A 22,959-nucleotide genomic window follows, 5' to 3' on the forward strand; every position below is an offset into this window, starting at 1 on the left:
TTCATTGTGGGTTGAGGCAGAACAGCTGAACCACAGTGCAACACGGGTGCTCTGTCCTGGTATTTGTGCACTGAATCTATGCAACGCAAGAATCCCAGAATAACAAGAAAGCTAATGCTGCCCTAAAGCACATTGGCCTAATCAGGGAGAGGAGGAAATTTGCAATTTCACTGCCAGCTGGACGGAGAAAAGAAACAGCTGTATTTCATTGTCTTGTGCTGCATACACCCCATCAGTAGAAATACATTTTTTTCCCTGTTAATGTCTAAAAAATATAATGAATTCAGCCAAAACTCTGGCCTGTACAACAAGAGTGGTGTGAGACATTTACAAAGTAAAGTAATTTATAGACCCATTAATGTATCATGAAAGTGCCAGTTTATGACTGGTTTCTTGCTCTGATTCCAGGTAAGCAATGCTGGGTGGTTTAGCCAGTTATGCTATTGAAATAAGTAATAAAATGAAATTAATATCTGATTTGGAAAACATTTTCTGCAAATTATTATTATACATCAATCCTTTGCAACAGTAGCTTCAAAAAAAAATCCCCCAAAATCTGTAATGGTTTGGTGCAAGAATCATTTGAACCTGAACAAAATGTGTGTTCATTAGTTGTTTCAAGCATACCATGGGTAATAATCATTATTTTGAAACACTCAAGGGACAAGCTATATGGATTCCTGTCCATCTAAGACAGCATCACATCATCCATATGACCTGCCTCTTGCTGTGAGCTGCATATCGCCCTCATGCCTCTTCCTTCAGTTCACTGCTCCTGCTTGTGAGAGAGATTTACTGCACAGTTATGTTGTCTGTTTTTAGTGTGTCTGCAGGAGATTTTTAAGTACATGCTGAGTGTTAGTTTATATATGAATATACTGGCTTTAGATCCGGTGTAAATTGCAGGAAGACCCTTCCTGTTACTGGTAGAAACTGTAGTTGAAACTCTGCACTCACCCTCCACCACCGGCGTACCGTGGCTGCAGTGTGTACCATCTACAAGATGCACTGCAGCAACTCGCCAAGGCTTCTTCGGCAGCACCTCCCAAACCCGTGACCTCTTACACCTAGAAGGACAAGGGCAGCAGGTGCATGGGAACACCACCACCTCCAAGTCACACACCATCCTGACTTGGAAGTATATCGCCGATCCTTCATCGTCACTGGGTCAAAATCCTGGAACTCCCTCCCTAACAGCACTGTGGGAGTACCTTCACCACACGGACTGCAGTGGTTCAAGAAGGCGGCTCACCACCACTTTCTCAAGGGCAGTTAGGGATGGGCAATAAATTCTGGCCTTGCCAGCGACGCCCACATCCCAGGAACGAATAAAAAAAAAAGTCACACAGCTTCCTTTCATGAAAGTTCTGTCATGGAATAGTTAACCCATCCATCCATGTGTAAAATGCATACCAATGTGGTCCAAGTATGTCATATATGGGCTTCCAATTAACTGAGGATAGGTGAGTTGGTCTCCGGGCAGTTTGAATAGAGATACAGGAAACTTTTTTTTATCCGGCACGGACGGTACCGACGTGGTGCCGGTTCATCAAAAATTCCGGATAACCGAAAGCTGTAGTAAAAGATACGGAGAGCTAACAGCTCCGTATAAAGCAACAAACCCTGTTGGCCACAAGTTCCAAGCGTCTCTGTAGCTTAGCAACAGCTGCAGCCACACCCTTGCACAGCAACAGATGGAGCAACGCAAGTACAATATGAAGTAAAACCTACTCCTGAATTTTGCCGGTTAACCGAGATTTCCGGTTATTTAGGTGCCGGTAAATCGAAAGTTTCCTGTATATTCTATCTAAGGACACTGTTACATATATTATTGTGGAGATAGTGGGGTTTCTGCCTCTCTGTTATTTCAGAAATGGTTGGTTTGAGGCCTGTGATGAACCAACCAAGGGGTTTCTGGAGACCCTAAAGCCATCCTAACCAAGGACTGAGGCCTAGAAATTCAGTGCCCTTAGCACCGATTTTGCGGCGCTAGAGGGCCTAGCGCTGCAATTGGCGCCGGTTCCTAAATTGCCTGGGGCCCTTCCGCGGCGGTAGACCGGTAGCGCTGCGCCGGCACCGATGACGTCATCGGTGTGCGCAGCGTCCCGGTTGCCGTGGTAACCCGGCCCCAAGCCGAAATTCAGTTGCGCCCGCCTCGCCCGTGGCAGGCGCAACTAAGACTCTGGCAACAGAGTCTTCCCCCAGTGTGCGCCGGCGCATAAAGGTGGAGCGGCGGCCGGCCGCGTTCCCGGCGGCCGCCTGCCCGCACCTCCCTTCCCGGACTCCTGCATTCCCCCCCCGCGGCCCTGATCAGTGTCTCATGCGAGCCCGGCACTTCCCCGAGGTGCCGGGCTCAGATGTCGGGTCAATCCACCGGACAGTTGTCGGCTGCAGGCAGCTCCTCCTTAACAGGAGGAGGAGGCCTGCAGTTCCCCCGCCTGCCGCACCGCATCGGGTGCCGCAGTGGGGGATTAGTGCCGGGAAACCCAAGTTGACGCCCGTTTTGAGGCGCTAAAGGAGGGTTTTAGCGCCCGCCGCCGTCTGGGCCCGGCGCACCCGAATTTTCGTCGGGCGCTGCCGCATTACCGCTGGCGCAAACTTTCTGGCGCTACAGCCCTGGCAAGACCAGAACCCAATTTCTAGGCCTGAAACTTTTCCTTCTGCTGTTGATTGCAAAAATGATAATGCTCTTAATGCTCTTTATCCTCAGTGGAAGAGTGAAAATCTTGTATCAGGAGTAAAAGCCTGTTGCATGGCTGAGGAGGGTTGAATTTAGGTTGTAGTAATTAATAGTAAAACTATGGGGGGGAAATTGGCTCGCCGCCCTCTTTGGGGCGCTAACTTCGCCGGGGTGCTAATTTTAGCACCCCGAAAAAGTTAGCACGCCCAAAATCAATGGTAGCGCCCCAAGCAGGAGGCGGGGTGCTACTGGAAGCGCTCCCCCTCCCTGTTGGGGCGCTCCCATGGAATATGTGGTGCTACGTGCAGGAACGCCACGTGTGCTGCGGTACTACAGGCCTCCCTCTCCTGATTAAAGGGGAGGGGCCTAGCGCAGTGTGCACCGGAGCCCTGCTGGACCACCAGGGAGCAGGGTGCCGGCAGAAGAGCCCAGCACTCGAGAGGAATGCAAGGATGACTGATTGCGGCCGGTACCCCGCAGCAGGAGGCCAGAGGGGGCAGGTACTGGCAGGCGGCCCAAAAAAAATGGCCGCCCGGCACCTTCCATTTAATTATCGCCGCCCTGGCCGCAAGAACATAGCGTCTGGTGGTAGGTCAGGGGGTGCGTGCCAAGTTTGTGGCCGGGGCGCTGCGCACTGCGATGATGTCATCGGTGTGGTGCAGCGCTACCGGCTACCGCTGCCCCTAACCTCCAGCTGAATTTCGCAGGAGGCGTTAGCGGCGCTGCGCCCAGGTGCTAGTTGCTTTGCATCCCCTTAGCGCCAACGGGAGGCGCAAAGCAACTGAATTTTCCCCCCAATGTACCTGTGCCCTTCTGATGCATATTCTGTTCACATTGGGGGCCACATCAATGTCACAAAGAAATGATTGCAAACAATGCCAAAAATCTTGGTCACTTTCTGCTGGGGAAATTATCTATAATATATAGGGGAGCAAAGAAGGTGAAATATTTTTCCATTAAAGGTGTAGTAATCATTCTTCAAATTGAGTTTACCAGCTTCATTTTGAATGGTGATCTGAATTGAAGAGGCATTTCTGGTATGTAAGCTTTTCTGTATAGTGCACCTCCTGTGTTTATAAAACAAAAACAACAAATGTCCTTGTTTTAATTTTTTTTTTAAAAGGCAAAATCATTGTTAAGACAATTCTCCCTTAATGAAGAAACTGGTTGATACAAGGAGTTTTCATGTATTCACAATAATCTAAAATGGATTTTATTTATTTGATTGATTGGCAAATATTCTTATTTGGCCTCTATCATTGAAAAGAGCTTAGTGAGTTGGTACGGCTGAGGGGAGAAATGAAAGAGCGAGACAATAGAGCACAAGGGAAGGTCACATGATGGGATGATGCGATGCTCTCCTAAATGGACAGGCATCTAGAAAAAATTCTCTATGAATGTATTCATGGGATGTGCAGGAGAGCTTAATTTGAGGAACTATAACTTCTTGGTGAGTAATCTGTCGGTTAATTTTAACTATAACGTTTTTACAAAGATGTAATCTTTTGTGCATCATTTTGTTCACTTTAGTTCCTTCTCTGCTCTTTCATGTGTGATATTCCAAATCTTGCAGTAATATTAATAAAAATGACAAAGTAAGGTGATTTTCCCAAAAACCTAAATAAGCTAGGGGCCATATTTGTCTGTACCTTTGTGTTCTAATGGAGTTTGTGTTGAATGGAACAAAATATAAAAATGCCACCGTTGGGCTCCCCCCGCGCCCCCCACCCACCCACCCCACCTCCATGGCTTTGCTGGTTAAAGGATTGAGCGCTAAGTCATGTCTCTGGTTCAGTGTCCAGTCTAAGCTGAGTTATCACATTTCTGTTGAGATGATGGTAGGAACACTACAATTGGCCTCAGCTTTTCAAGTTAGGGAAAGGAAAATCATCCAGGGTTCTGATTGCTAACAGAAACTCCAACTGGATGTATTCAAGTGTGGACCATGGACAAGGACAAGATCAAGGTTGGTTGTGATGCTGCCTGATGTCAAATAGCCTTTGTTCTGGTTCACACGTGAAGAAGAGCCACTGAGGTACTACAGGATAACTGCTATCTATGGATCTCTACCCCAGCAGGAAGTCAACATTTTGAGGTGGGGAAGAGGAGAAAGTGAGCAGACAAGGGAGGAAAAAAACGCATTTAATCTCAAATTGGTGTTTCGAATTTTTGGCTTTTTAAAAAAAGAATCAATAATTTATCTCCTCTCGAGACCCTCCTTAAAACCCACATCTCTGAGTAAGCCTTTAGTCATCCCTCCTAACCACTTCTTTGGCTGAGTGTTCATTCTTTTGGTTATGGCTCTGTGAAGCACTTTGGGACATATTTTTCATTAAAGATCCAATTTAAATGCAAATTGTTGTTTGAAGTTGATCTATTAATGTCACATGATCCAGTGTGCATATTGTTTTATGGCAAGAAGTCTGGAATATAAAAGTAGCGATGAATCTATATAAACTTTAGTAAGATCACAATTGGAGTACTGTGTGCAGTGTTAGGCTTCACACTAGGAAGAATATTGAGGCAATAGCGAGGGTACAGCACAGATTCACTTGGATGCTGCCTGGTATGAGGAAATACAAATTTGAAGGAAGAATTGAAAACTTGGAGCTACTTTTTTTGTTAGAATAAAGGAGATTCTGGGATGATTTGATAGAACTGTTGAAAATTGTGATGGAATGGGACAGAGTAGATAGAAACAGAATGCTTGCAGTGATTGAAGGGGTCCAGAATGAGGGGATAGATATAAGATTAAATGTAAGGGATTTAGGACAGAGAGCAGGAGAAACCTTTTTACACAGAGGATTATGAGGTTGTGGTTGAAGCAACATTTAAGAATAGCTTAGATAGCTTGTTGAAGGAAAAGTGAAGAAAGGGATATGGAAGCAAGGTGGGCACATGGAATTAGGGCTACTGCTCGTGGAGGATAAACATCACCTTGGACTGGTTGGGCCAAGTGGTCTGTTGCTGTGTTGTAATTTCGATGTAATTCTGTGTTGCTATTTTTTTTCTACTGTCCAACAAACCCTCTCTTCTCCACCAAAAAGTCAGTACTTAAGATCTGAAATACTCTCTCAAATTAATTGAATGTTTGTGCTTTACTTTCAGCAGGGTTTCATCTACCAACAGCATAAATAGTATGGGTACTACATCTAACAATGCAACAGTATTGGAACTGCCACTGCCCATAATTGGAGACTTAGCAAGCCGATTATCCAGTGATGAAGGAGAAATGGATGGTGCAGAGGAATCTGAAAAACTGGACTGTCATTATTCTGGGCACCACCCGAGGCCACTAGGAGTATGTTGTATATTTTACTTCAGTAGCTCATTATTTGTTTACAATGCTTGAGTTTCATGTTTTTTTAAATCTCAAAATGCGTGGTTTAAAATAATTGCTTTGCATTGTTTTATAGTATTGCACTTTTGGGAGTCGCCTGATGGGCAGAGGTTTCTATGTCTTTGACAGACGATGGGACCGTTTTCGACTGGCACTTAATTCAATGGTAGAAAAGCACCTAAATTCACAGATGTGGAAGTGAGTCCAACATTCACCCTAGTTTATGAGGTTAATGTGAGAACAGTTTTGAACATGAAGGTTATATTTCAGCCCCTGATAAAACACCTAATGAGTGTGTCGAAAAAATACTGTACTAAAAACCTGATTTTTATGTAACATACGTGAATGCCAAAAGTATCAGCTGTGTTTTCACCTCAACCTGGCTACAGTGTACATTTTATCTAAGTTGTTATATGGATGGCTGAATAATCTGATGGTAATGAGGCTGGTTCCTGATCTGATGGAAATTGGTTTTCTAATCGCTAGGTCAGTTATCTGTTGAACTGGGATGGGTCTTGTCAATTCTCAGTTGGGGGGCATCAGTCTCAGCGGAGGGAACAATCCTTACTGCCCATCGTGCCCTGTGTAATGTTGCCTTCCCGCTACTGAATTGTGGTGTTGCCGCCAAGTAGGAGTTCATATACTGGACAGCGCCAATCATCTGGTTGATGGCAACTAGAAGCAGTTGAGGAAAGAGCCACAAGGTTCAACACTAATGTCACAGGACTGAGTTATAAGGATAGATTGCAGAGACTTGCATCATTCCGCTTTGAAAGAGAGTGACTGAGGTGGCCGAAGGATAAAAGGACACGGGTTCAAACTATAATTAAAAGCAAATTTAGGGCTGATGTCAGGAAATTCTTCTCACAAGAATGACCAACATGTCGAATGGAAATCTTGGTAGGGTAGTGGAGGAAAAAAAACCTTGGAATCAATTAAGAAATTGGATGCTGTGATGGGGAGACTGTAGGAATGTTCTGGGTGAATAAGCTAAGTTGGCCCAAAGACTTTTCTCATCTGTATCTTGTGAGGCAAGATGCCTTCTATGGGGAAAAATTTGGAAGAAGTGGGGAGATGGACGAATACTAACTATATAAGAATTCAGAAGGTCAATATACACTTAGATATTATTGAAGTATATGTTGACCTAATATAAATAATTCTCATTCTGATCTTTTAATAAAAGTGGTTGGTTGCATGCAAGTGTAACATGATCTTGGTGTTTGCTGTTTTCAAAAATGACTAGAACTATACGAATTATTCAAGTCCAAAGGCATTTTTCTTTTTGATCTTTGGTTTCTATGATCTCACGACACCACACCTGTGCTTCCTCCAATAGAAGGGCAGGCTAAGTGGATCTGTGGGGTCATCTTCAGCTCCATGAACAAACACGTCCCTATTGAGCTGCTGGTAGAATGCAGCTATCAGTAAGCTGGGCTCCCACATTCTGACGTGAGACTTTCAGTTTTTCCCTACGTCAGTTGAGCCAACAGAGCAAAGAGAAAAGTCACCATGTGCTTGACAGCTGAAGTGGGATGTCAACCTTTATTGGGATTCAAATCTGTCCCTATTAAAGTGTTGAACAAGCACTTCAAGGCCAATTAGCAGCCTGTAACAAGTAATCTGGATGTTAATCCTCAACTCCTTGTATTTCCCACAGTGTTTGGCTGAAATCCAGACCCATCTTTGAAGAGTAATCCTCCTCTGAAGGGCTCCTCCTCCGAGCCCATCAATTGGGCTCCGGCAGAGAGCACCCAGAAAATCATGTTGGCCACAAGGCTGCATTACCCCAGGGGGAGATGTCCTCTGTCTATTATTTGTTGCAAAATTGTAAACATACTGTAATATTTATAAAAGTGTTTTTGATTTTGCTGCAAATTAGAAACAGAGAAAATCTTCCCTTCCCCCAGATGTGCTTAAATAAATGACCAATCTCACATTGTGAAGCAAGTGAAATTAGAATCTGTTTTCCTTATGTCTTTTATGTCAGTGTTGTTGGTTTATTTTTATATAAATGCGGGTATCACAAGTGAAATATTAAGCATAACATTTTTTTTGTTTTTTTTCTCCTCCACCAACAATTGTAGGAAAATCCCTCCTGCCGCAGACAGCCCGATGCCATCTCCCGCAGCACCTATTACCACAGCGTTCTCAGCATCAGTGCTACAGCCTTTGAGTAGCCCTTCTGCAGTTTATCTTCCTTCAAGCTCAGCAATCACTCCGTCTTATGTAATGACAGCCCCCATGTTGTCGTCGGCAGGGTTTGTGACCACAGCGGACACCAATTCCATCATGTCATACACGGCTGCCTTTCCGCATGCAGCCACTGCGTTTAGCTTGATGGACTCCGCGTTCAAGGCCCCGTCGTTATTGTCGCCGGTGCCTGCTGTCGCACCTTCCCCATCGCTCAGTAAACCGCCGAAAACAAAAACCAGCAGATCCTCCAAAGTTAAGGACCTTTCTTCCCGCAGCGACAGGGGCTCGTGTAATAAGAGGAAGAAACCGCCTCCTCCTCCTGCCTCCTCCCCGTTTCCATCGGCGTTACAGACCTCATCTTCGACTTCATCATTTTCAGGGTCGCACAAAAGGAACTGCGTGCTGAACCCCGGCACCACATTGAACTCATTTCCAGCAACATCTTCCTACAGCGCAATGTCTGTGCACAATACAAACAATGGAACCAACGCACTCAGTGCCAAAATAGACCCCTCAGGACGGACTTCTTTGCCTGGCAGCTCGACAGACTCTATTAAACACATGAGCATGGTGGTAAGCAGTATTGACCCCACTCTCTCTGTTTCTTCCCTGGTGCACCACCCAGGGGACCATGCACTAGCAGCACACAATGCTATGTCTTCGCTGCCCCTTCCTTTTGACAAGTCAGAAGGGAAAAAGCGTAAAAACTCTAGTTCCAGCAGTAAATCCAGTAAAATAACCAAAATGCCTGGTATGAACAGTGTTCACAAAAGAAGTGCTGCCAACGTCACATCTTCAGTCTCAGAATCTTCAAACAATTCTGTCTCTCGCCAGGTAAGGACTTTGATTTCAGTGTCTTTCTTTCAGAATACTTAATCTAATCTGGGAGTGTCAAAGATTTCTGCCTCGATGCGCTGCTTAGGTGTATCACTAAAAAAGACAGATTATCTGGCCATTTATCTCATTGCTGTTTGTGGGATCTTGCTGTGCGCAAATTGACTGCCACGTTTCCCCACGTTGCAACAGTGTCGACACTTCAAAAGTACTTAATTGGTTGTAAATCGCCTTGGGACATCCTGAGGCCATGAAAGGCGCTATATAAATGCAAGTCTTTCTTTTTATACAATGGAGCTTTGAGGGCCACACGTAAAATTTAAATCCATGTTCCCATAAATTTGCACATCTCTTATGTTGCTAATACTGGCAGATCTTGGTATTCTGATTTAGTATTTATTCACCCATGAGACAACAGTACCAAGAACATAATTTTCCAAACCTTCAGGCTTACAAAATTCAAACTTGACAATTGTGTGAGTAAGAAATGTACGTGTAAACTGAACTGAGTTGCTTGGACTTTGTGGACCAGATTATGAGCTACAGTTTGGACACCCCTGATCAAATGCAGCCCGTGTCTTTATAATTTAGCACTTTCACATTTGTCAATGATGAGATGGTAGGATTGATTGGGGAATGGCACTCAAAGGGTTGACGGTGGATAGGCAATGGCAAACATTCAAAGACCGAATGGATGAGCTACAGAATTTGTTCATCCCAGTTTGGCATAAAAATAAAACAAAAAAGGTGACTCAACCGTGGCTAACAAGGGAAATTAGGGATAGCATAAGATCCAAGGAGACGACATATAAATTGGGCAGAAAAAGCAATAATCCTGAGGATTGGGAGCAGTTTAGGATTCAACAAAGGAGGACAAAGGGATTAATTAAGAAAGGGAAAATAGAATATGAGAGTAAGCTAGCGTGGAACATAAAAACTGACTGTAAAAGCTTTTATAGATATGTGAAGAGAAAAAGATTGGTGAAGTCAAGCGTAGGTCCCTTGCAGTCAGAATCAGGGGAATTTATAATGGGAAACAAAGAAATGGCAGACCAACTAAATTCACACTTTGGTTCTGTCTTCACAAAGGAGGACACAAATAACCTCCCAGAGATGCCGGGGAACATAGGGCCAGATGAAAGGGTGGAACTGAAAGAAATCAGTATTTGTAGGGAAATGGTGTTAGGAAAATTGATGGGACTAAATGCCGATAAATCCCCAGGGCCTGATAATCTACATCCCAGGGTACTTAAGGAAGTGGCCCTGGAAATAGTAGATGCATTACTGGTCATCTTCCAGAACTCGATAGACTCTGGAACAGTACCCATGGATTGGAGGGTAGCTAATGTTACCCCACTATTCAAAAAAGGTGGTCGAGAAAAAGCGGGGAATTATAGACCGGTAAGCCTGACATCGGTAGTGGGGAAAATGCTAGAATCTATTATAAAAGATGTAATAGCAGAGCACTTGGTAAGCAGTGACAGGGTCGGACAAAGTCAACATGGATTTACAAAAGGTAAATCATGCTTGACTAATCTACTGGAATTTTTTGAGGATGTAACTGGTAAAATAGATAAGGGAGAACCAGTGGATGTGGTGTATTTGGACTTTCAGAAGGCTTTCGATAAGGTCCCACATAAGAGATTAGCGTGCAAAATTAAGGCACATGGGATTGGGGGCAAGGTATTGACTTGGATAGAGAACTGGTTGGCGGACAGAAAGCAAAGAGTTGGAATAAACGGGTCATTTTCCGAGTGGCAGGCAGTGACTAGTGGGGTACCGCAAGGATCGGTCCTAGGACCCCAGCTGTTCACAATATATATTAATGATCTGGACGAGGGAATTGGATGTAATATCTCCAAATTTGCAGACGACACAAAGCTGGGTGGGAGGGTAAGCTGTGAGGAGGATGTCGTGAAACTCCAGTACGATCTGGACAGATTGGGTGATTGGGCAGAAACATGGCAAATGCACTATAATGTGGATAAATGTGAGGTTATCCACTTTGGTGGCAAAAACAGGAAGGCAGATTATTATTTGAATGGCAATAGATTGGGAGAAGGGGAAGTGCAAAGAGACCTGGGTGTTCTTGTGCACCAGTCGCTGAAGGTAAGCATGCAGGTGCAGCAGGCAGTTAAGAAGGCAAATGGTATGTTGGCCTTCGTAGCAAGAGGGTTCGAGTACAGGAACAAGGATGTCTTGCTACAGTTGTACAGGGCCTTGGTGAGACCGCACCTTGAGCACTGTGTGCAGTTTTGGTCGCCTTACCTGAGGAAGGACGTTCTTGCCATGGAAGGAGTGCAGCGAAGATTCACCAGGCTGATACCTGGGATGGCAGGAATGACGTATGAGGAGAGATTGTGTCGATTGGGCTTATACTCACTGGAGTTTAGAAGATTGAGAGGGGATCTCATCGAAACTTATAAAATTCTGTCAGGCCTGGATAGACTAGATGCAGGAAGGATGTTTATGATGGCCGGGGAGTCCAGAACCAGGGGTCATAGTCTAAGGATAAGGGGTAAGCCATTTAGGACTGAAATGAGGAGGAATTTCTTCACCCAGAGAGTGGTGAATTTGTGGAATTCTCTGCCACAGAGGGCGGTGGAGGCCAGTTCATTAAATATATTCAAAAAAGAGTTGGATATATTTCTTAAGGCTAAAGGGATCAAGGGATATGGGGAGAAGGCAGGGACAGGGTACTGAATTTGGATGATCAGCCATGATCTCATTGAATGGCGGAGCAGGCTCGAAGGGCCGAATGGCCTACTCCTTCTCCTGCTCCTATCTTCTATGTTTCTATGAGTTATAAAGGTTCATACCTTTGTATAATTTTAAAACTAATGGAGGAGGAAGTAATTTCAATGTGAATCTGTAGCCCCTTGTATTTCCCAGTACTTTTGGTTTAAAACCAATCCTATCATTGAAGTTGCTTCTTCTGAAGAGCTTTTTCTCCAGACCTATAAAGACACTTTCAATTGAGTTTAAGCCATTGATAGGGAGCCCAATACATTAACCTCAAATAAGAGAATTCAGATCAACGGAGACAGTACCTCCTGTTGCCTATTTTTACCCAAGTCTTCCATGCCATGCACATTCTCTGAGAGAAAAATGGGAGGAATCCTGCTCCCAAGTCTCTGTCAAAGCTCGTCTTAAACCAACTGTTGGATAGGTGCAAGATCAACACAAGGTAGGTAACTTTTTTTAATTTATTTTTATTTATTCATTCACAGGATGTGGGCCTTGCTGGCAAGGCCAGCATTTATTGCCCATCCCTAATTGCCCTTGAGTAGGTGGTGATGAGTCGCCTTCATGAACCGCTGCAGTCCGTGTGGTGAAGGTGCTCCCACAGTGCTGTTAAGTAGGGAGTTCCAGGATTTTGACCCAGCGACGATGAAGGAACGGTGATATATGTCCAAGTCAGGATGGTATGTGACTTGGAGGTGGTGGTGTTCCCATGCGCCTGCTGCCCTTGTCCTTCTAGGTGGAAGAGGTTGCGGATTTGGGAGCAATGTTCTCCGTAATTTTTGTTTTGGGTGCGTGGCCTAGTCACAATTTCGCATCGAAAAAGCCGGTCCCGTGCTGCACAGGACCGGCAGAGAGCTGCACAGATTATAGGGAACGTTGTTTAGGAGGTGCTGTCAAAGAAGCAAATACGAGAATTCAGATCAATTGTTTTTCCTTCCCTTCCACAGTCTCCTGTTGGTGGCATAGTGACATTCAGGAGGTCAGTGTTTGTGGAATCGTGGAGTTGAACCTGATTTGGGCCCTTTGGTTGGCGCACTTTTACTTTTACAGCAGTTCCTGCTAAGCGTTCCTGTAAACTGAATAAATTATGCACTTCACTGAAAAACTTGGCACAGCCTGTTGTAAAAATGTAAAATTCAATTTGTAACCAAACTAATGTTGTGTAACTGCATGGCTAACGGACAATTCCCTAATCTTCACCTTCGTGATGTCAGTGGAGTGTTTCCACTGGCAACAGAAGATATTTACCCAGGTTCTATACAGGTGTCCAATAGAGCAAGAGTTTGCATTGTAAATGTGGAAATGCAAATGAGCTATTGTTTTTCATTGAAATTATTACCCATAATAATTAGATTCCCTTAAAAGGTGTTTTACTTGCGACATAATTTAAAAATATGAATATCGTGTTTCCATCATATTCTTTAGTACTGTTAGTCATTGCTCTGGGTTTTCACCTTTTCACTGAGTTTCAGTAAATCTACTGGGTTTATATTCCCATCCATTAAGATCCCATGTTGCAATTAGCTTTTCTTTACAATGCGATACTAATTCCTGATGCAGTCATGGTTTTATTGTTAGTGTGGTGAAAGCCTCTAGTCCTGGTTTGGGTATTTAGAACTCTCTTTTGTGCTTATTAGCTTGAAGTGGCCGTCTGTGGGTACCGGTTCTGAATTAGATAGAATCATAGAATGATGCAGCATAGAAGATGCCATTCAGCCCATCGTCCTTGTGCCAACTCTTTGATAGAGTTTCCCAATTAGTCACACTCCCCAGCTGTTTCCCCATAGCCTTGTAAATTGTTTCCCTTCAGGTATTTATCCAATTCCCTTCATTTAATCTGCTTCCACCAGCCTTTCAGGCAGTGCATTCCAGATCACAACAACTCGCTGCGTACATTTTTTTTTCCTCGCGTCGCCTCTGGTTCTTTTGCTAATCACCTTAAACCTGTGTCCTCTGGTTAGCGACCCTTCTGCTACTGGAAACAATTTCTCCTTTTTACTCTATCAAAATCGTTCAAACACCTCTCTCCAATCTTCTCTTAGCCTTCTCTGCTCTAAGGAGAACAACCCCAGCTTCTCCAGTCTCTCCACATAACTGAAGTGCCTCATCAGATGTCGGTTCTTTTGTACACGACAGATTAAAGCTAACTTGGGCAAAAGAAAAGCAACATTGATATTATAAGTAATGTCACATAAATAGAAACCCATTAACACTTTGAGGTTTTTATTTGTTGTGCTGTTGACCTTGTTTTTTTGAGCAGCAATTTCACCAATATTTGAAATTTTAATTCTGTGCCCCTATTTAGTAATTGTGCAGTACAAAACACTGTTGTGAAAATAAGAACAGTGTGAAACATGACAGCAACAGGAAATGCTCAACCAGCCAAGCAGTACATGGCAACCTTAAAAATATTTAGTTAGAACCACTTCACTATTTTAAATTTGAATACAACTTTTTAAACGGATAAAACAATGAACTGGCGTTTTTTTTCACAGTACCATATCCATTTACTTGAATTACCTTTTGAAACCAGCTTGAGTCTTGTGTACCACTTGTTAATTATAGTAAAGGGAATACAGGAAACTTTGTGATATCCGGCACTGACGGGACCGGCGTGTTGCCGATCTATCAAAACTGCCGGACATACAAAGTTAATGTTGAAGCATACGGAGGTTTTCATCTCCGTATCTGACAACAAACACTGTTGCTTAGCAACAGCTTCTAAAGAGTCAGCTGCAGCTGCAAGCGTCTCTAGCTGAAGCTGTTGCTATAGCTACAGACCTTGCAGTGCCTGACTGGGGGGAAAAAAAAGAACGAGAACTAAAAAAACTTATAGAAAACGGCTCCTGATTTTTGCCGTTAGATCGAGTATTCCGGACATACAACCTCCGGATAAACCAAAGTTTCCTGTACATTGAATTCCTGCTTACTTGGACCTTTTTGCATAAAGGAAGTTCTGTAACATCTACTAATACAAGGGTGGCCTTAATCCTCTAACAATAAGTGACTGTATTTTAAAAGTGGTCTTGGCAGAATAGTAATGCTAAGCTTTGGCTCATTAGCGTTCATTGTTGTGGAGTGAGTGATGAAGTTTCGATCTCCCACTCTGCCCAGTTCTAAACCTTGAGCCACGTTGACTGGAGAGGTGGTGAATTAAAGGCTATGGTTTCTCTTGGAGGAAGGAAGGGAAAATTCGACAGGATAGTCCAGCACTTCTGTGTGGTCAGCCAAAGGGGGCCATCAGCAGAGGTTTGCAAGCAGGGCCAACTGCCTTACTTCTTCACAGCAGAGGCACAAGTCCATGTGGACTGAAAAACACAGAGAAACGTTACTTGGCTAAAGGAATAAAACCGTGCATGTTTTCTTCTGGTATTTGCCAGTAACTTTTGGATAAATGCTTACAGTGCAGCCTGCTATCATTTCCTGTGATTTGTCGTTGTGGGTAAGAATACCATAACTTTAAAGCAAAGCTTTTATTCAGACAATTAAAATATGGGAGGATCAGTGCAGCAACAGGAGTTATTCCTTGAGTTTTCAATCCTGCACCTGACTTCCACTTGTTGCACACTATACATAGTGCTCCACCATGAACTACTTTCAGTTCTTGTCCTTCTATTGTCAGCATTCATCTCAGTTGAGTAGCTTCTATGTGGGAGTACCACATCCAGAAGCTTCTTGTAGAGTATGGACTGAAGTTCAAATGTTCACGCAGTTGCCTGATGACAACTGCTGGTGAGCACCTCTGGAAAATTGGGTGATACACGGCCATTCTTTCTTTCCCTCCTCTCTCCAAGAGACACATCGACATATAGACTAGAATTAAACAGTAGTTTGGCTGGCTCTCCAGTACTTCCACCCCCGGAAACACAGTTAGTCAGCACTTCTATGGACAGGGAATATTACGTTTCTTGACTCCTTTACAAAGATGTTCTGAGAATTAGAGACTGTCAAATAACAAACAAGGGGTGTGATTTCTCCTAATAATACGAACATAAGAAATAAGAGCGGCATTAGGCCATATCGCCCCTCGAACCTGCTCCGCCATTCAATAAGATCATGGCTGATCATCAAAGATTTTTCCTTTTTGCCTTTAGAAAGGACGTTTCAGGGTATGTTGCTACAGGCTTTGGACCCTCCTCTTTTACTGATTGGCTCTTTCCATGTCAGCCGTGGCTCAGTGGTAGCATCTCTGAGTCAGAAGGTTATGGGTTCAAGTCCCACTCCAGAGACTTGAGCCCAAAGTCCAGGCTGACACTCCAGTACAATACTGAGGGAGTGCTGCACCGTTGGAGGTGCCGCCTTTCATATGAAACGTTAAACCGAGGCCTCGTCTGCCCTCTCAGGTGGACATAAAAGATCCCATGACACTATTTTGAAGACGAGCAGGTGCCCTGGCCAATATTTATCCCTTAACCAACTTCACTAAAACAGATTATCTGGTCATTATCTCACTGCTGTCTGTGGGACCTTACTGCGTGCAAATTTCCGACATTACAACAGTGACTACAGTTCTAAAGTACCTCTTTGGCTGTAGAGCGCTTTTGGGAGATCCTGAGGTGGTGAAATGCGCTATATAAAAGTCTGTCTTTCTTTCCAGAGAAAATTCTTTTATAGTCAGGGAAAGTGCCGTTCAGGGACTCCAATTCCTCCTGACAAACTGACTCTAGCTCTGGGAGAAAATAAGGATTGGTTATCCCTAAAGAGAGGGAAGTTTTGACATCAAATGATAGCCTGGCTTTTGAGAGGGGCGAGCTAAGAGCTCAGTGTCTAACAGAGCAAGTGATTGATATTAACTGAACCAAAATATCAATCACTTGCTCTGTTAGACTCTGAGCTCGCCCCTTCCCACTCAAAATTATTCTGAGAACAAGTGAAAAGATTGTGCCATTTGATGTCGGAATAAGGAGGAGAGTCCCAGCAGGACCTTGTCTTTGCGGGAAGCTTCTTGTATGAAGTTCTAAAATCTAGCCTTTTCAGATAATTGTAACATTTGTATATGCATTTAATTTTATTTTGGGAAAGGTGCACAGATTCGAGAGACAAATCTGGAAAACTCGTTCTCCTCCTAAAGCTCCTTACTCCAAAATGAAATCTACATCTGGTCGGTCACAACTAAATCTCCAACCTTAAAACCTGTAGCTTCAGAAGGTTATGATGTAAAAAAGCTTTGAATTTACCATTTCTCATATTTACCTCTTAATTATATTTTTTTAATGTAATGTTCTGTTCTGTTGCAGTAGAAATTCCCAGTACTTTGTACACAGGATTTTTTTTAAGAACCAGTGTTTGTGAACAAAATAGCTATAATTTTATTATTGTTTTAGTGCTGTAAATACTGTTAAGTACCTGTGTAATTAATTTTCAAAAAATATTTAGTGGTATACATTCTTAGTTCTACAGATTCATTTAAGATTATCTAATAATTTATGGTGTTAACTTCATTATACTATCTCTAATTAATTAGTCAAAGTTACATTAGAAGTATTAGACTGGATTTAATGCTGTCCGGTTAAAATTAAATATCTGGGATAGGGGGCAGTGGGAAGAGTTAAATTGATTCTTGAAGACAATCTGATCCAAAGACTTAATTGTGATCATTAACTTGCTTCAAAGAATGGTAACTTTGAAATAACAACAGAAAATGCTGGAAACACTCAGCAGGTCAGGCAGCATCGAGGAGAGAGAAACCGAGTCAACGTTTCAGGTCGAGGACCCTTCGCCAGAACTGGAAAAGGTTCGAGAAGAGAGATTTTTAAGCAGGGGCAGGGAGGAGGGGAGGAAACAACAAAAGGAAGGTCTGTGATAGGCTGGAAGGCAGGAGAGATTGACTGACAAAAGGGATGATGGTACAAGGCAAAAGGAGAGGTAATGGGACAATTTAAGAAACAAAAGATGACTCTAGATGAGGTGTGAATGGTGATGGCAGAATCATTAACCGCTACTACGTGAGAAAACAAGAGAATTTTTTTTTAATATGGGGCCGAGGATAATAGTCTGAAATTGTTGAACTCTATGTTAAGTCCAGAAGGCTGTAAAGTGTCTAATCGAAAGATGAGGTGTTGTTCCTCAAGCTTACGTTGAGCTTCGTTGGAACAGTGCAAGAGGCCGAGCACGGAGAGATCAAAGTGGGAGTGGAGCGGAGAATGAAAGTGACGGGCGACCGGAAGCTCAAGGTCACGCTTGCGGACTGAATGGAGGTGTTCCGCAAAGCGGTCACCCAATCTACGTTTGATCTTCCCAAAGTAGAGGAGACCGCATCGTGAGCAGCGAGTACAGTATACTAAATTGTAAGGAGTACAAGTAAATCACTGTTTCACCTGGAAGGAGTGTTTGGGGCCCTGAACGGTGGGAAGGGAGGAGGTAAAAGGGCAGGTGTTGCATCTCCTGCGCTTGCACGGGAAGGTGCCAGGGAAAGGGGTGTTGGGGATGATGGAGGAGTGGACCAGGGTGTCGCGGAGGGAGCAGTCCCTTCGGAATGCTGAAGGAGGGGGGGGGAGATGTGTTTGGTGGTGGGATCACGCTGGAGGTGGTGGAAATGGCGCAGGATGATCCGTTGAATGTGGAGGTTGGTGGGGTGAAAGGTGAGGACAAGGGGAACCCTATCGTGGTTCTGGGAGGGAGGAAGGGGTGAGAGCAGAAGTGCGGGAAATGGAACGGACACGGTCGAGGGCCATGTCAACCACGGTAGAGGGGAATCCTCGGTTGAGGGGAAAGGAAGACATATCGGAAGCACTAGTATGGAAGGTGGCATCGTCAGAACAGATGTGGTGGAGACGGAGAAACTGGGAGAATGGTAACTTTGCATTGATCTGGTAGTTATGAAATTTAGATTATAGAGTGGTGTTGACTGTGATGTATAAATGAAGGATAACAGCTTCACCTGACAGGTTCTGTGGCACTGATCAGTATTTTGGTGACTACCTTGTATATGTGTGTGCATGTTTTATATACATGGTAACTGGAAGTCGTTACAATCTAACTGAGGGGTTCAGATGATGTCATAAAGCACAGGAGTAAAATTTGAATGGTTGGTAATTGTTGTCTGAATTTTAGAATTACATTATAATCTCAAAATTATTCCAGAGTGTCTGGTTTTAAAATACTTGCTGCAAATTTCTGAAGTCCTTGTAACTATTTTTGTTCTATTTCTGACTCTGTGGATGCAGACAGTGTATTCCACATTGGCCACTCGGACCTCACCGTCCTTGGCCTCTTGTATTGTTCCACGGAAGCTCAACGTAAACTCGAAGAACAGCACCTCATCTTCCGATTAGGCACTTTGCAGCCTTCCGGACTCAATATCGAGTTCAACAATTTCAGATCATAACCTCGGCCCCTATTAATTTTTTCCTGTAATTTTTCCACTCCTTTCCCCCCCCCCCCCCTTTCCTTTTATTTCACTCTCCCACCTGGCAGCTATCTCTTGCCCTGCCAGTACACTTCACACCTAATCTCAGCCTATTACCATCTCGCCTGGCTTCGAACACCTTTTATTGTCTCTTCTACTGCTTTTGTCTCTTTCACTTCTTTTGTCCGATCGCAGCCCTGCCTTCGATCTATTTTCTTTTCTTTCCAGTTTTGAAGAAGGGTTCGACCCGAAACGTCAACTCAAATTTCTCTCCACGGATGTTGCCTGACCTGCTGAGTTTTTCCAGCATTTTCTGTTGTTATTTTGGATTTCCAACATCTGCAGTATTTTGCTATCGTTTTGGTGTAATTCACGCTGAGGATAAGTGACTTTGTTACTGCAAGATTATTGAAAAATAATTTACAGTAGATAACCGGAAATCTCTGTGGTCCTTGTATATAAATAATGTATATATTATCAATTAAAATTGCTAGCCCCAGTTATTCACACCTCCACCACATGAGAAAGCACATCATGTGTTCCATGTATTGCTCTGGCTCGCTCAGGCCTAAAGCAGTTTGTCCCTGCTATTCCATTCCATTAAATATCTCTTTGCAGACGGCCTTATATAATTCATTTAGATATTAGGAAGCATTTTGTGAGTGTTGCTAATATGCATCACAAACCTGATGCTGTCTGGCGCAATACTCAGTAATTTAGCCACAAATGGGATGGTTTGGAGAGAAGATTTAAGGCACTTTTGACCACATTAGGACTAGTCCTAAACCTTTCGTGCTGCACACTTTCAGGAAGTAGAATGCATTCTGTCATTCTCCAAGTTCAGATATGTAAAGACCAGGCAATAAATTTGAAGTCTTAAAACAGACAGAGTGATGTTGGCATTGAGCATTTTTCCCCAAGAAACTAATTCCAACTTTACATAAATTTCTTTCAGATACTCTAGTCTGTGTATCAGCTTTGTATAAAATAGGAAGGAGGATACTTAACTGTTACGGGCAGTAAAATAATATTGAAGGTTTGGTGGCCTCTGGAAGTTGTCATTTTGCCCTCGAAAAAATTGGGATCATAAATTCAGAAAGAAAATGTCCACATTGGAAACGGAGTCATTCCTCAATGTCGTAGTGCGAAAAAAACAAATAGCCAGAGGTGGAATGATAAAGTGCCTTTTAGATGTGCTTTTTAATTTTGGTAAATCGGCTTTTTGCACAAGTTAAAATACTTTAAAGTGTAACATCTTTTACACATACAAGACGATAACCTTGAAAAACATTTAGAAAAGAAACAAAAACTCTTTTATTTCCTTTTTGTTTTTTCTGGATTTGGGCCGAACTGCAGATTTGCAGCCACCTGTCAATCTACAGAGAGACAAGCATTCATTATTGACTTAATAATACACCTAAGAGAAATGATTTGGTAATTAAGGTTAGGATGTGCCGATTTACAACAGTTAGACCCTGTGCGTTAAAGGGGTACAGCTCCAACTTAGCAGCAGAATAATACATTTTGCATTATATGGTATAATGCTGATGTTAAAAACTTCACATCCTCTCAGGTACTTTGAGAAATGCCACAGGAGATATGAGCACATTTTACAAATTAGCATTGCTGGACAGAAGACCACACTGGATGCACTGACCTCCCTGCTTGAAGTTGCACTTCTACGAGGGCTCATTTCTCTCCAAGAGAAGTCTGCCAAAGTAACTCTGTTACCGTTCTCTTGTTTGTTTTAAGATTTCACATTTATTGCCTGGTCTAATAGAGTTCTTTAAAACTATGACAGCGTTTGATAGGGTAGATGTAAAGAAGATGTTTCGACTTGTGGGGAGTCCAAAACCTGGGGTCATAAATATAAGATAGTCACTAATAAATCCAGTAAGGAATTCAGGAGAAACTTCTTTATCCAGAGAGTGGTTAGAATGTTGAACTTGCTACCACATGGAGTGACTAAGGCGAATAGCATAGATGCAGTTAAGGGGAAGCTAGATAAGTACATGAGGGAGAAAGGAATAGAAGGTTATGCTGATAGGGTTAGATGAGATAGGATAGGAGGAGGCTCGTGTGGAGCACAAACACCGACATAGACCAGCTGGGCCGAATGGCCTGTTTCTGTGCTGTAAATTTTATATACAATGGGCTAAAAATTCAGTTTGGGGCACCAAGCTCGCCTGGGCGCCGGAATTACCGCTGCGCGCGGAGCCACTTGCGCCATCGGGATATTCAGTTTCTGCGCCCCAAATGGAAGCCGGCCGCTAAACGAGGCTTCCCGCGCCCCGCTTGGGGCGCTGAAACTGAATATCGGCGCGCAAAGTGCCGCAGCGCCACCCGCTGCGGCACAGCACGCTGTGGTACTGCAGGCCTTCCTCCCACTGTTAAGGGGGGGGTGGCTGCAACAGCGCAATCCCCGCTCGCGAGTGCCGGCAAATGAGCCCGGCACCAAGGATAAGTGCCGGGCTCTCGGGAAACAGCCGGCAATGCCGCGGAGGGGGGGGGAGTAGGAGGCCGGAGACGGAGGTGCGGGCAGGTGGCCGCCGAAAAAGCGGCCGGCCGCACCTCCACCTTAACTCGCGCCACTACCGCCACAGGTTGGCCCCTGTGTACCGGTCGCTATTTGCGGCTGGCGCGGAAGAGGCGGGCGCAACCTAATATGGCGTTCGGGGCAGTAGCGGGGCGCTGCGCACACCGATGACGTCATCGGTGGCGGCGCAGCGCTACAGGCTAACGCCGCCATTAGCGCCCCGCTAAATATCGCGGTGGTTGTGGCCAGTGGCGCTAAAGCCTCTGAGTGCCCTCTTTGGGCGCAAACTGGTGGCGCAAGCAACTGAATTTCTAGGCCTGAGTGTCTCCGTTGCAGGAAGCTGTGCACTGGGATTGCTAATTTGTAAAATCTACTCCACTTACTGTACTTGCATTGAACATATGTTGGTTTCCTATCATACCATCATACAGGCATAAGTTGAAGGAGGCAGTGAATCATCCTAGAACAAAATGTGACGGAAGTCAGTTTGTTTCCTCAGAACCTGAAACATTGAGAAAAATCCATACAACACTTAAATTGCACAGTTCACATGAGAATTTGGAAAGTGCAGGCTGCTGGTGATATACTTCAATAGAGAAGAGACGCCAAAAAGGAATCAAAGATGGAGGGTAGAGATTAAAAACAAGATGCATCATTTTTGCAGAGAAACATAGAAACATAGAAGATAGGAGCAGGAGTAGGCCATTCGGCCCTTCAAGCCTGCTCCACCGTTCAATGAGATCATGGCTTATCATCCAAATTCAGTACCCTGTCCCTGCTTTCTCCCCATATCCCTTGATCCCTTTAGCCTTAAGAAATATATCTAACTCCTTCTTGAATATATTTAATGAATTGGCCTCAACTGCCTTGTGTGGTAGAGAATTCCACTGGACGGAGGAAACCTCCTCAACAAAGCAAAGCAGCCTGGCTGCAAATTGCTGAGGAGGTGAGCTCCAGATCATCGTGTGCTTGCTCCTGGGCCCAGTGCAGCAAAAGGTTCAATGACCTGGTACGCTCAGTAAAAGTGAGTATAACATCACACTTACCCTCAATCTGCTCCCCATCTCCTCTCATCACCAGCGCTCTGCATTGTCAACCTACTCCTGCACATCCCACTTTACCCTTACATCCCTTGCATCCTTAACCATCCCTCTCACTCTATGTACAGAATCACTTCACTATTCGACTCTGCTGCCCTCACACTTGCTATCACTGTTATGAAATGTCAACAACTAGCAACAGACACGGAGGGCCCTTGGTATTGGCACCTCACTCCATCT

The 22,959-nt window shown here is 44.0% G+C and overlaps 1 protein-coding gene across 10 annotated transcripts in view; it reads left to right on the plus strand.

The window, feature by feature from the left end:
• Positions 1–22,959, plus strand: part of LOC147106041 (ataxin-7-like protein 1) — a 371,841-nt gene that overhangs the window by 327,894 nt on the left and 20,988 nt on the right. For 9 of the 10 annotated variants that reach the window (XR_015081322.1, XM_086008735.1, XM_086008726.1 and 6 more), the window contains 3 exons: positions 5,789–5,981; positions 6,097–6,218; positions 8,108–9,050. Coding sequence is in view for 9 of the 10 variants with exons in the window: in XM_086008735.1 (XP_085864861.1) it covers positions 5,789–5,981; positions 6,097–6,218; positions 8,108–9,050 (1,258 nt within the window). In the remaining variant the exon portion in view is untranslated. The remainder of the gene's footprint in view (positions 1–5,788; positions 5,982–6,096; positions 6,219–8,107; positions 9,051–22,959) is intronic. The other variant, XM_086008728.1, reaches the window with a different exon arrangement.

This window comes from Somniosus microcephalus, chromosome 16 (assembly GCF_052327205.1).
Source record: "Somniosus microcephalus isolate GS21.2 chromosome 16, FLI_Smic_1.0, whole genome shotgun sequence".
Classification (NCBI taxonomy): Eukaryota; Metazoa; Chordata; class Chondrichthyes; order Squaliformes; family Somniosidae; genus Somniosus; species Somniosus microcephalus.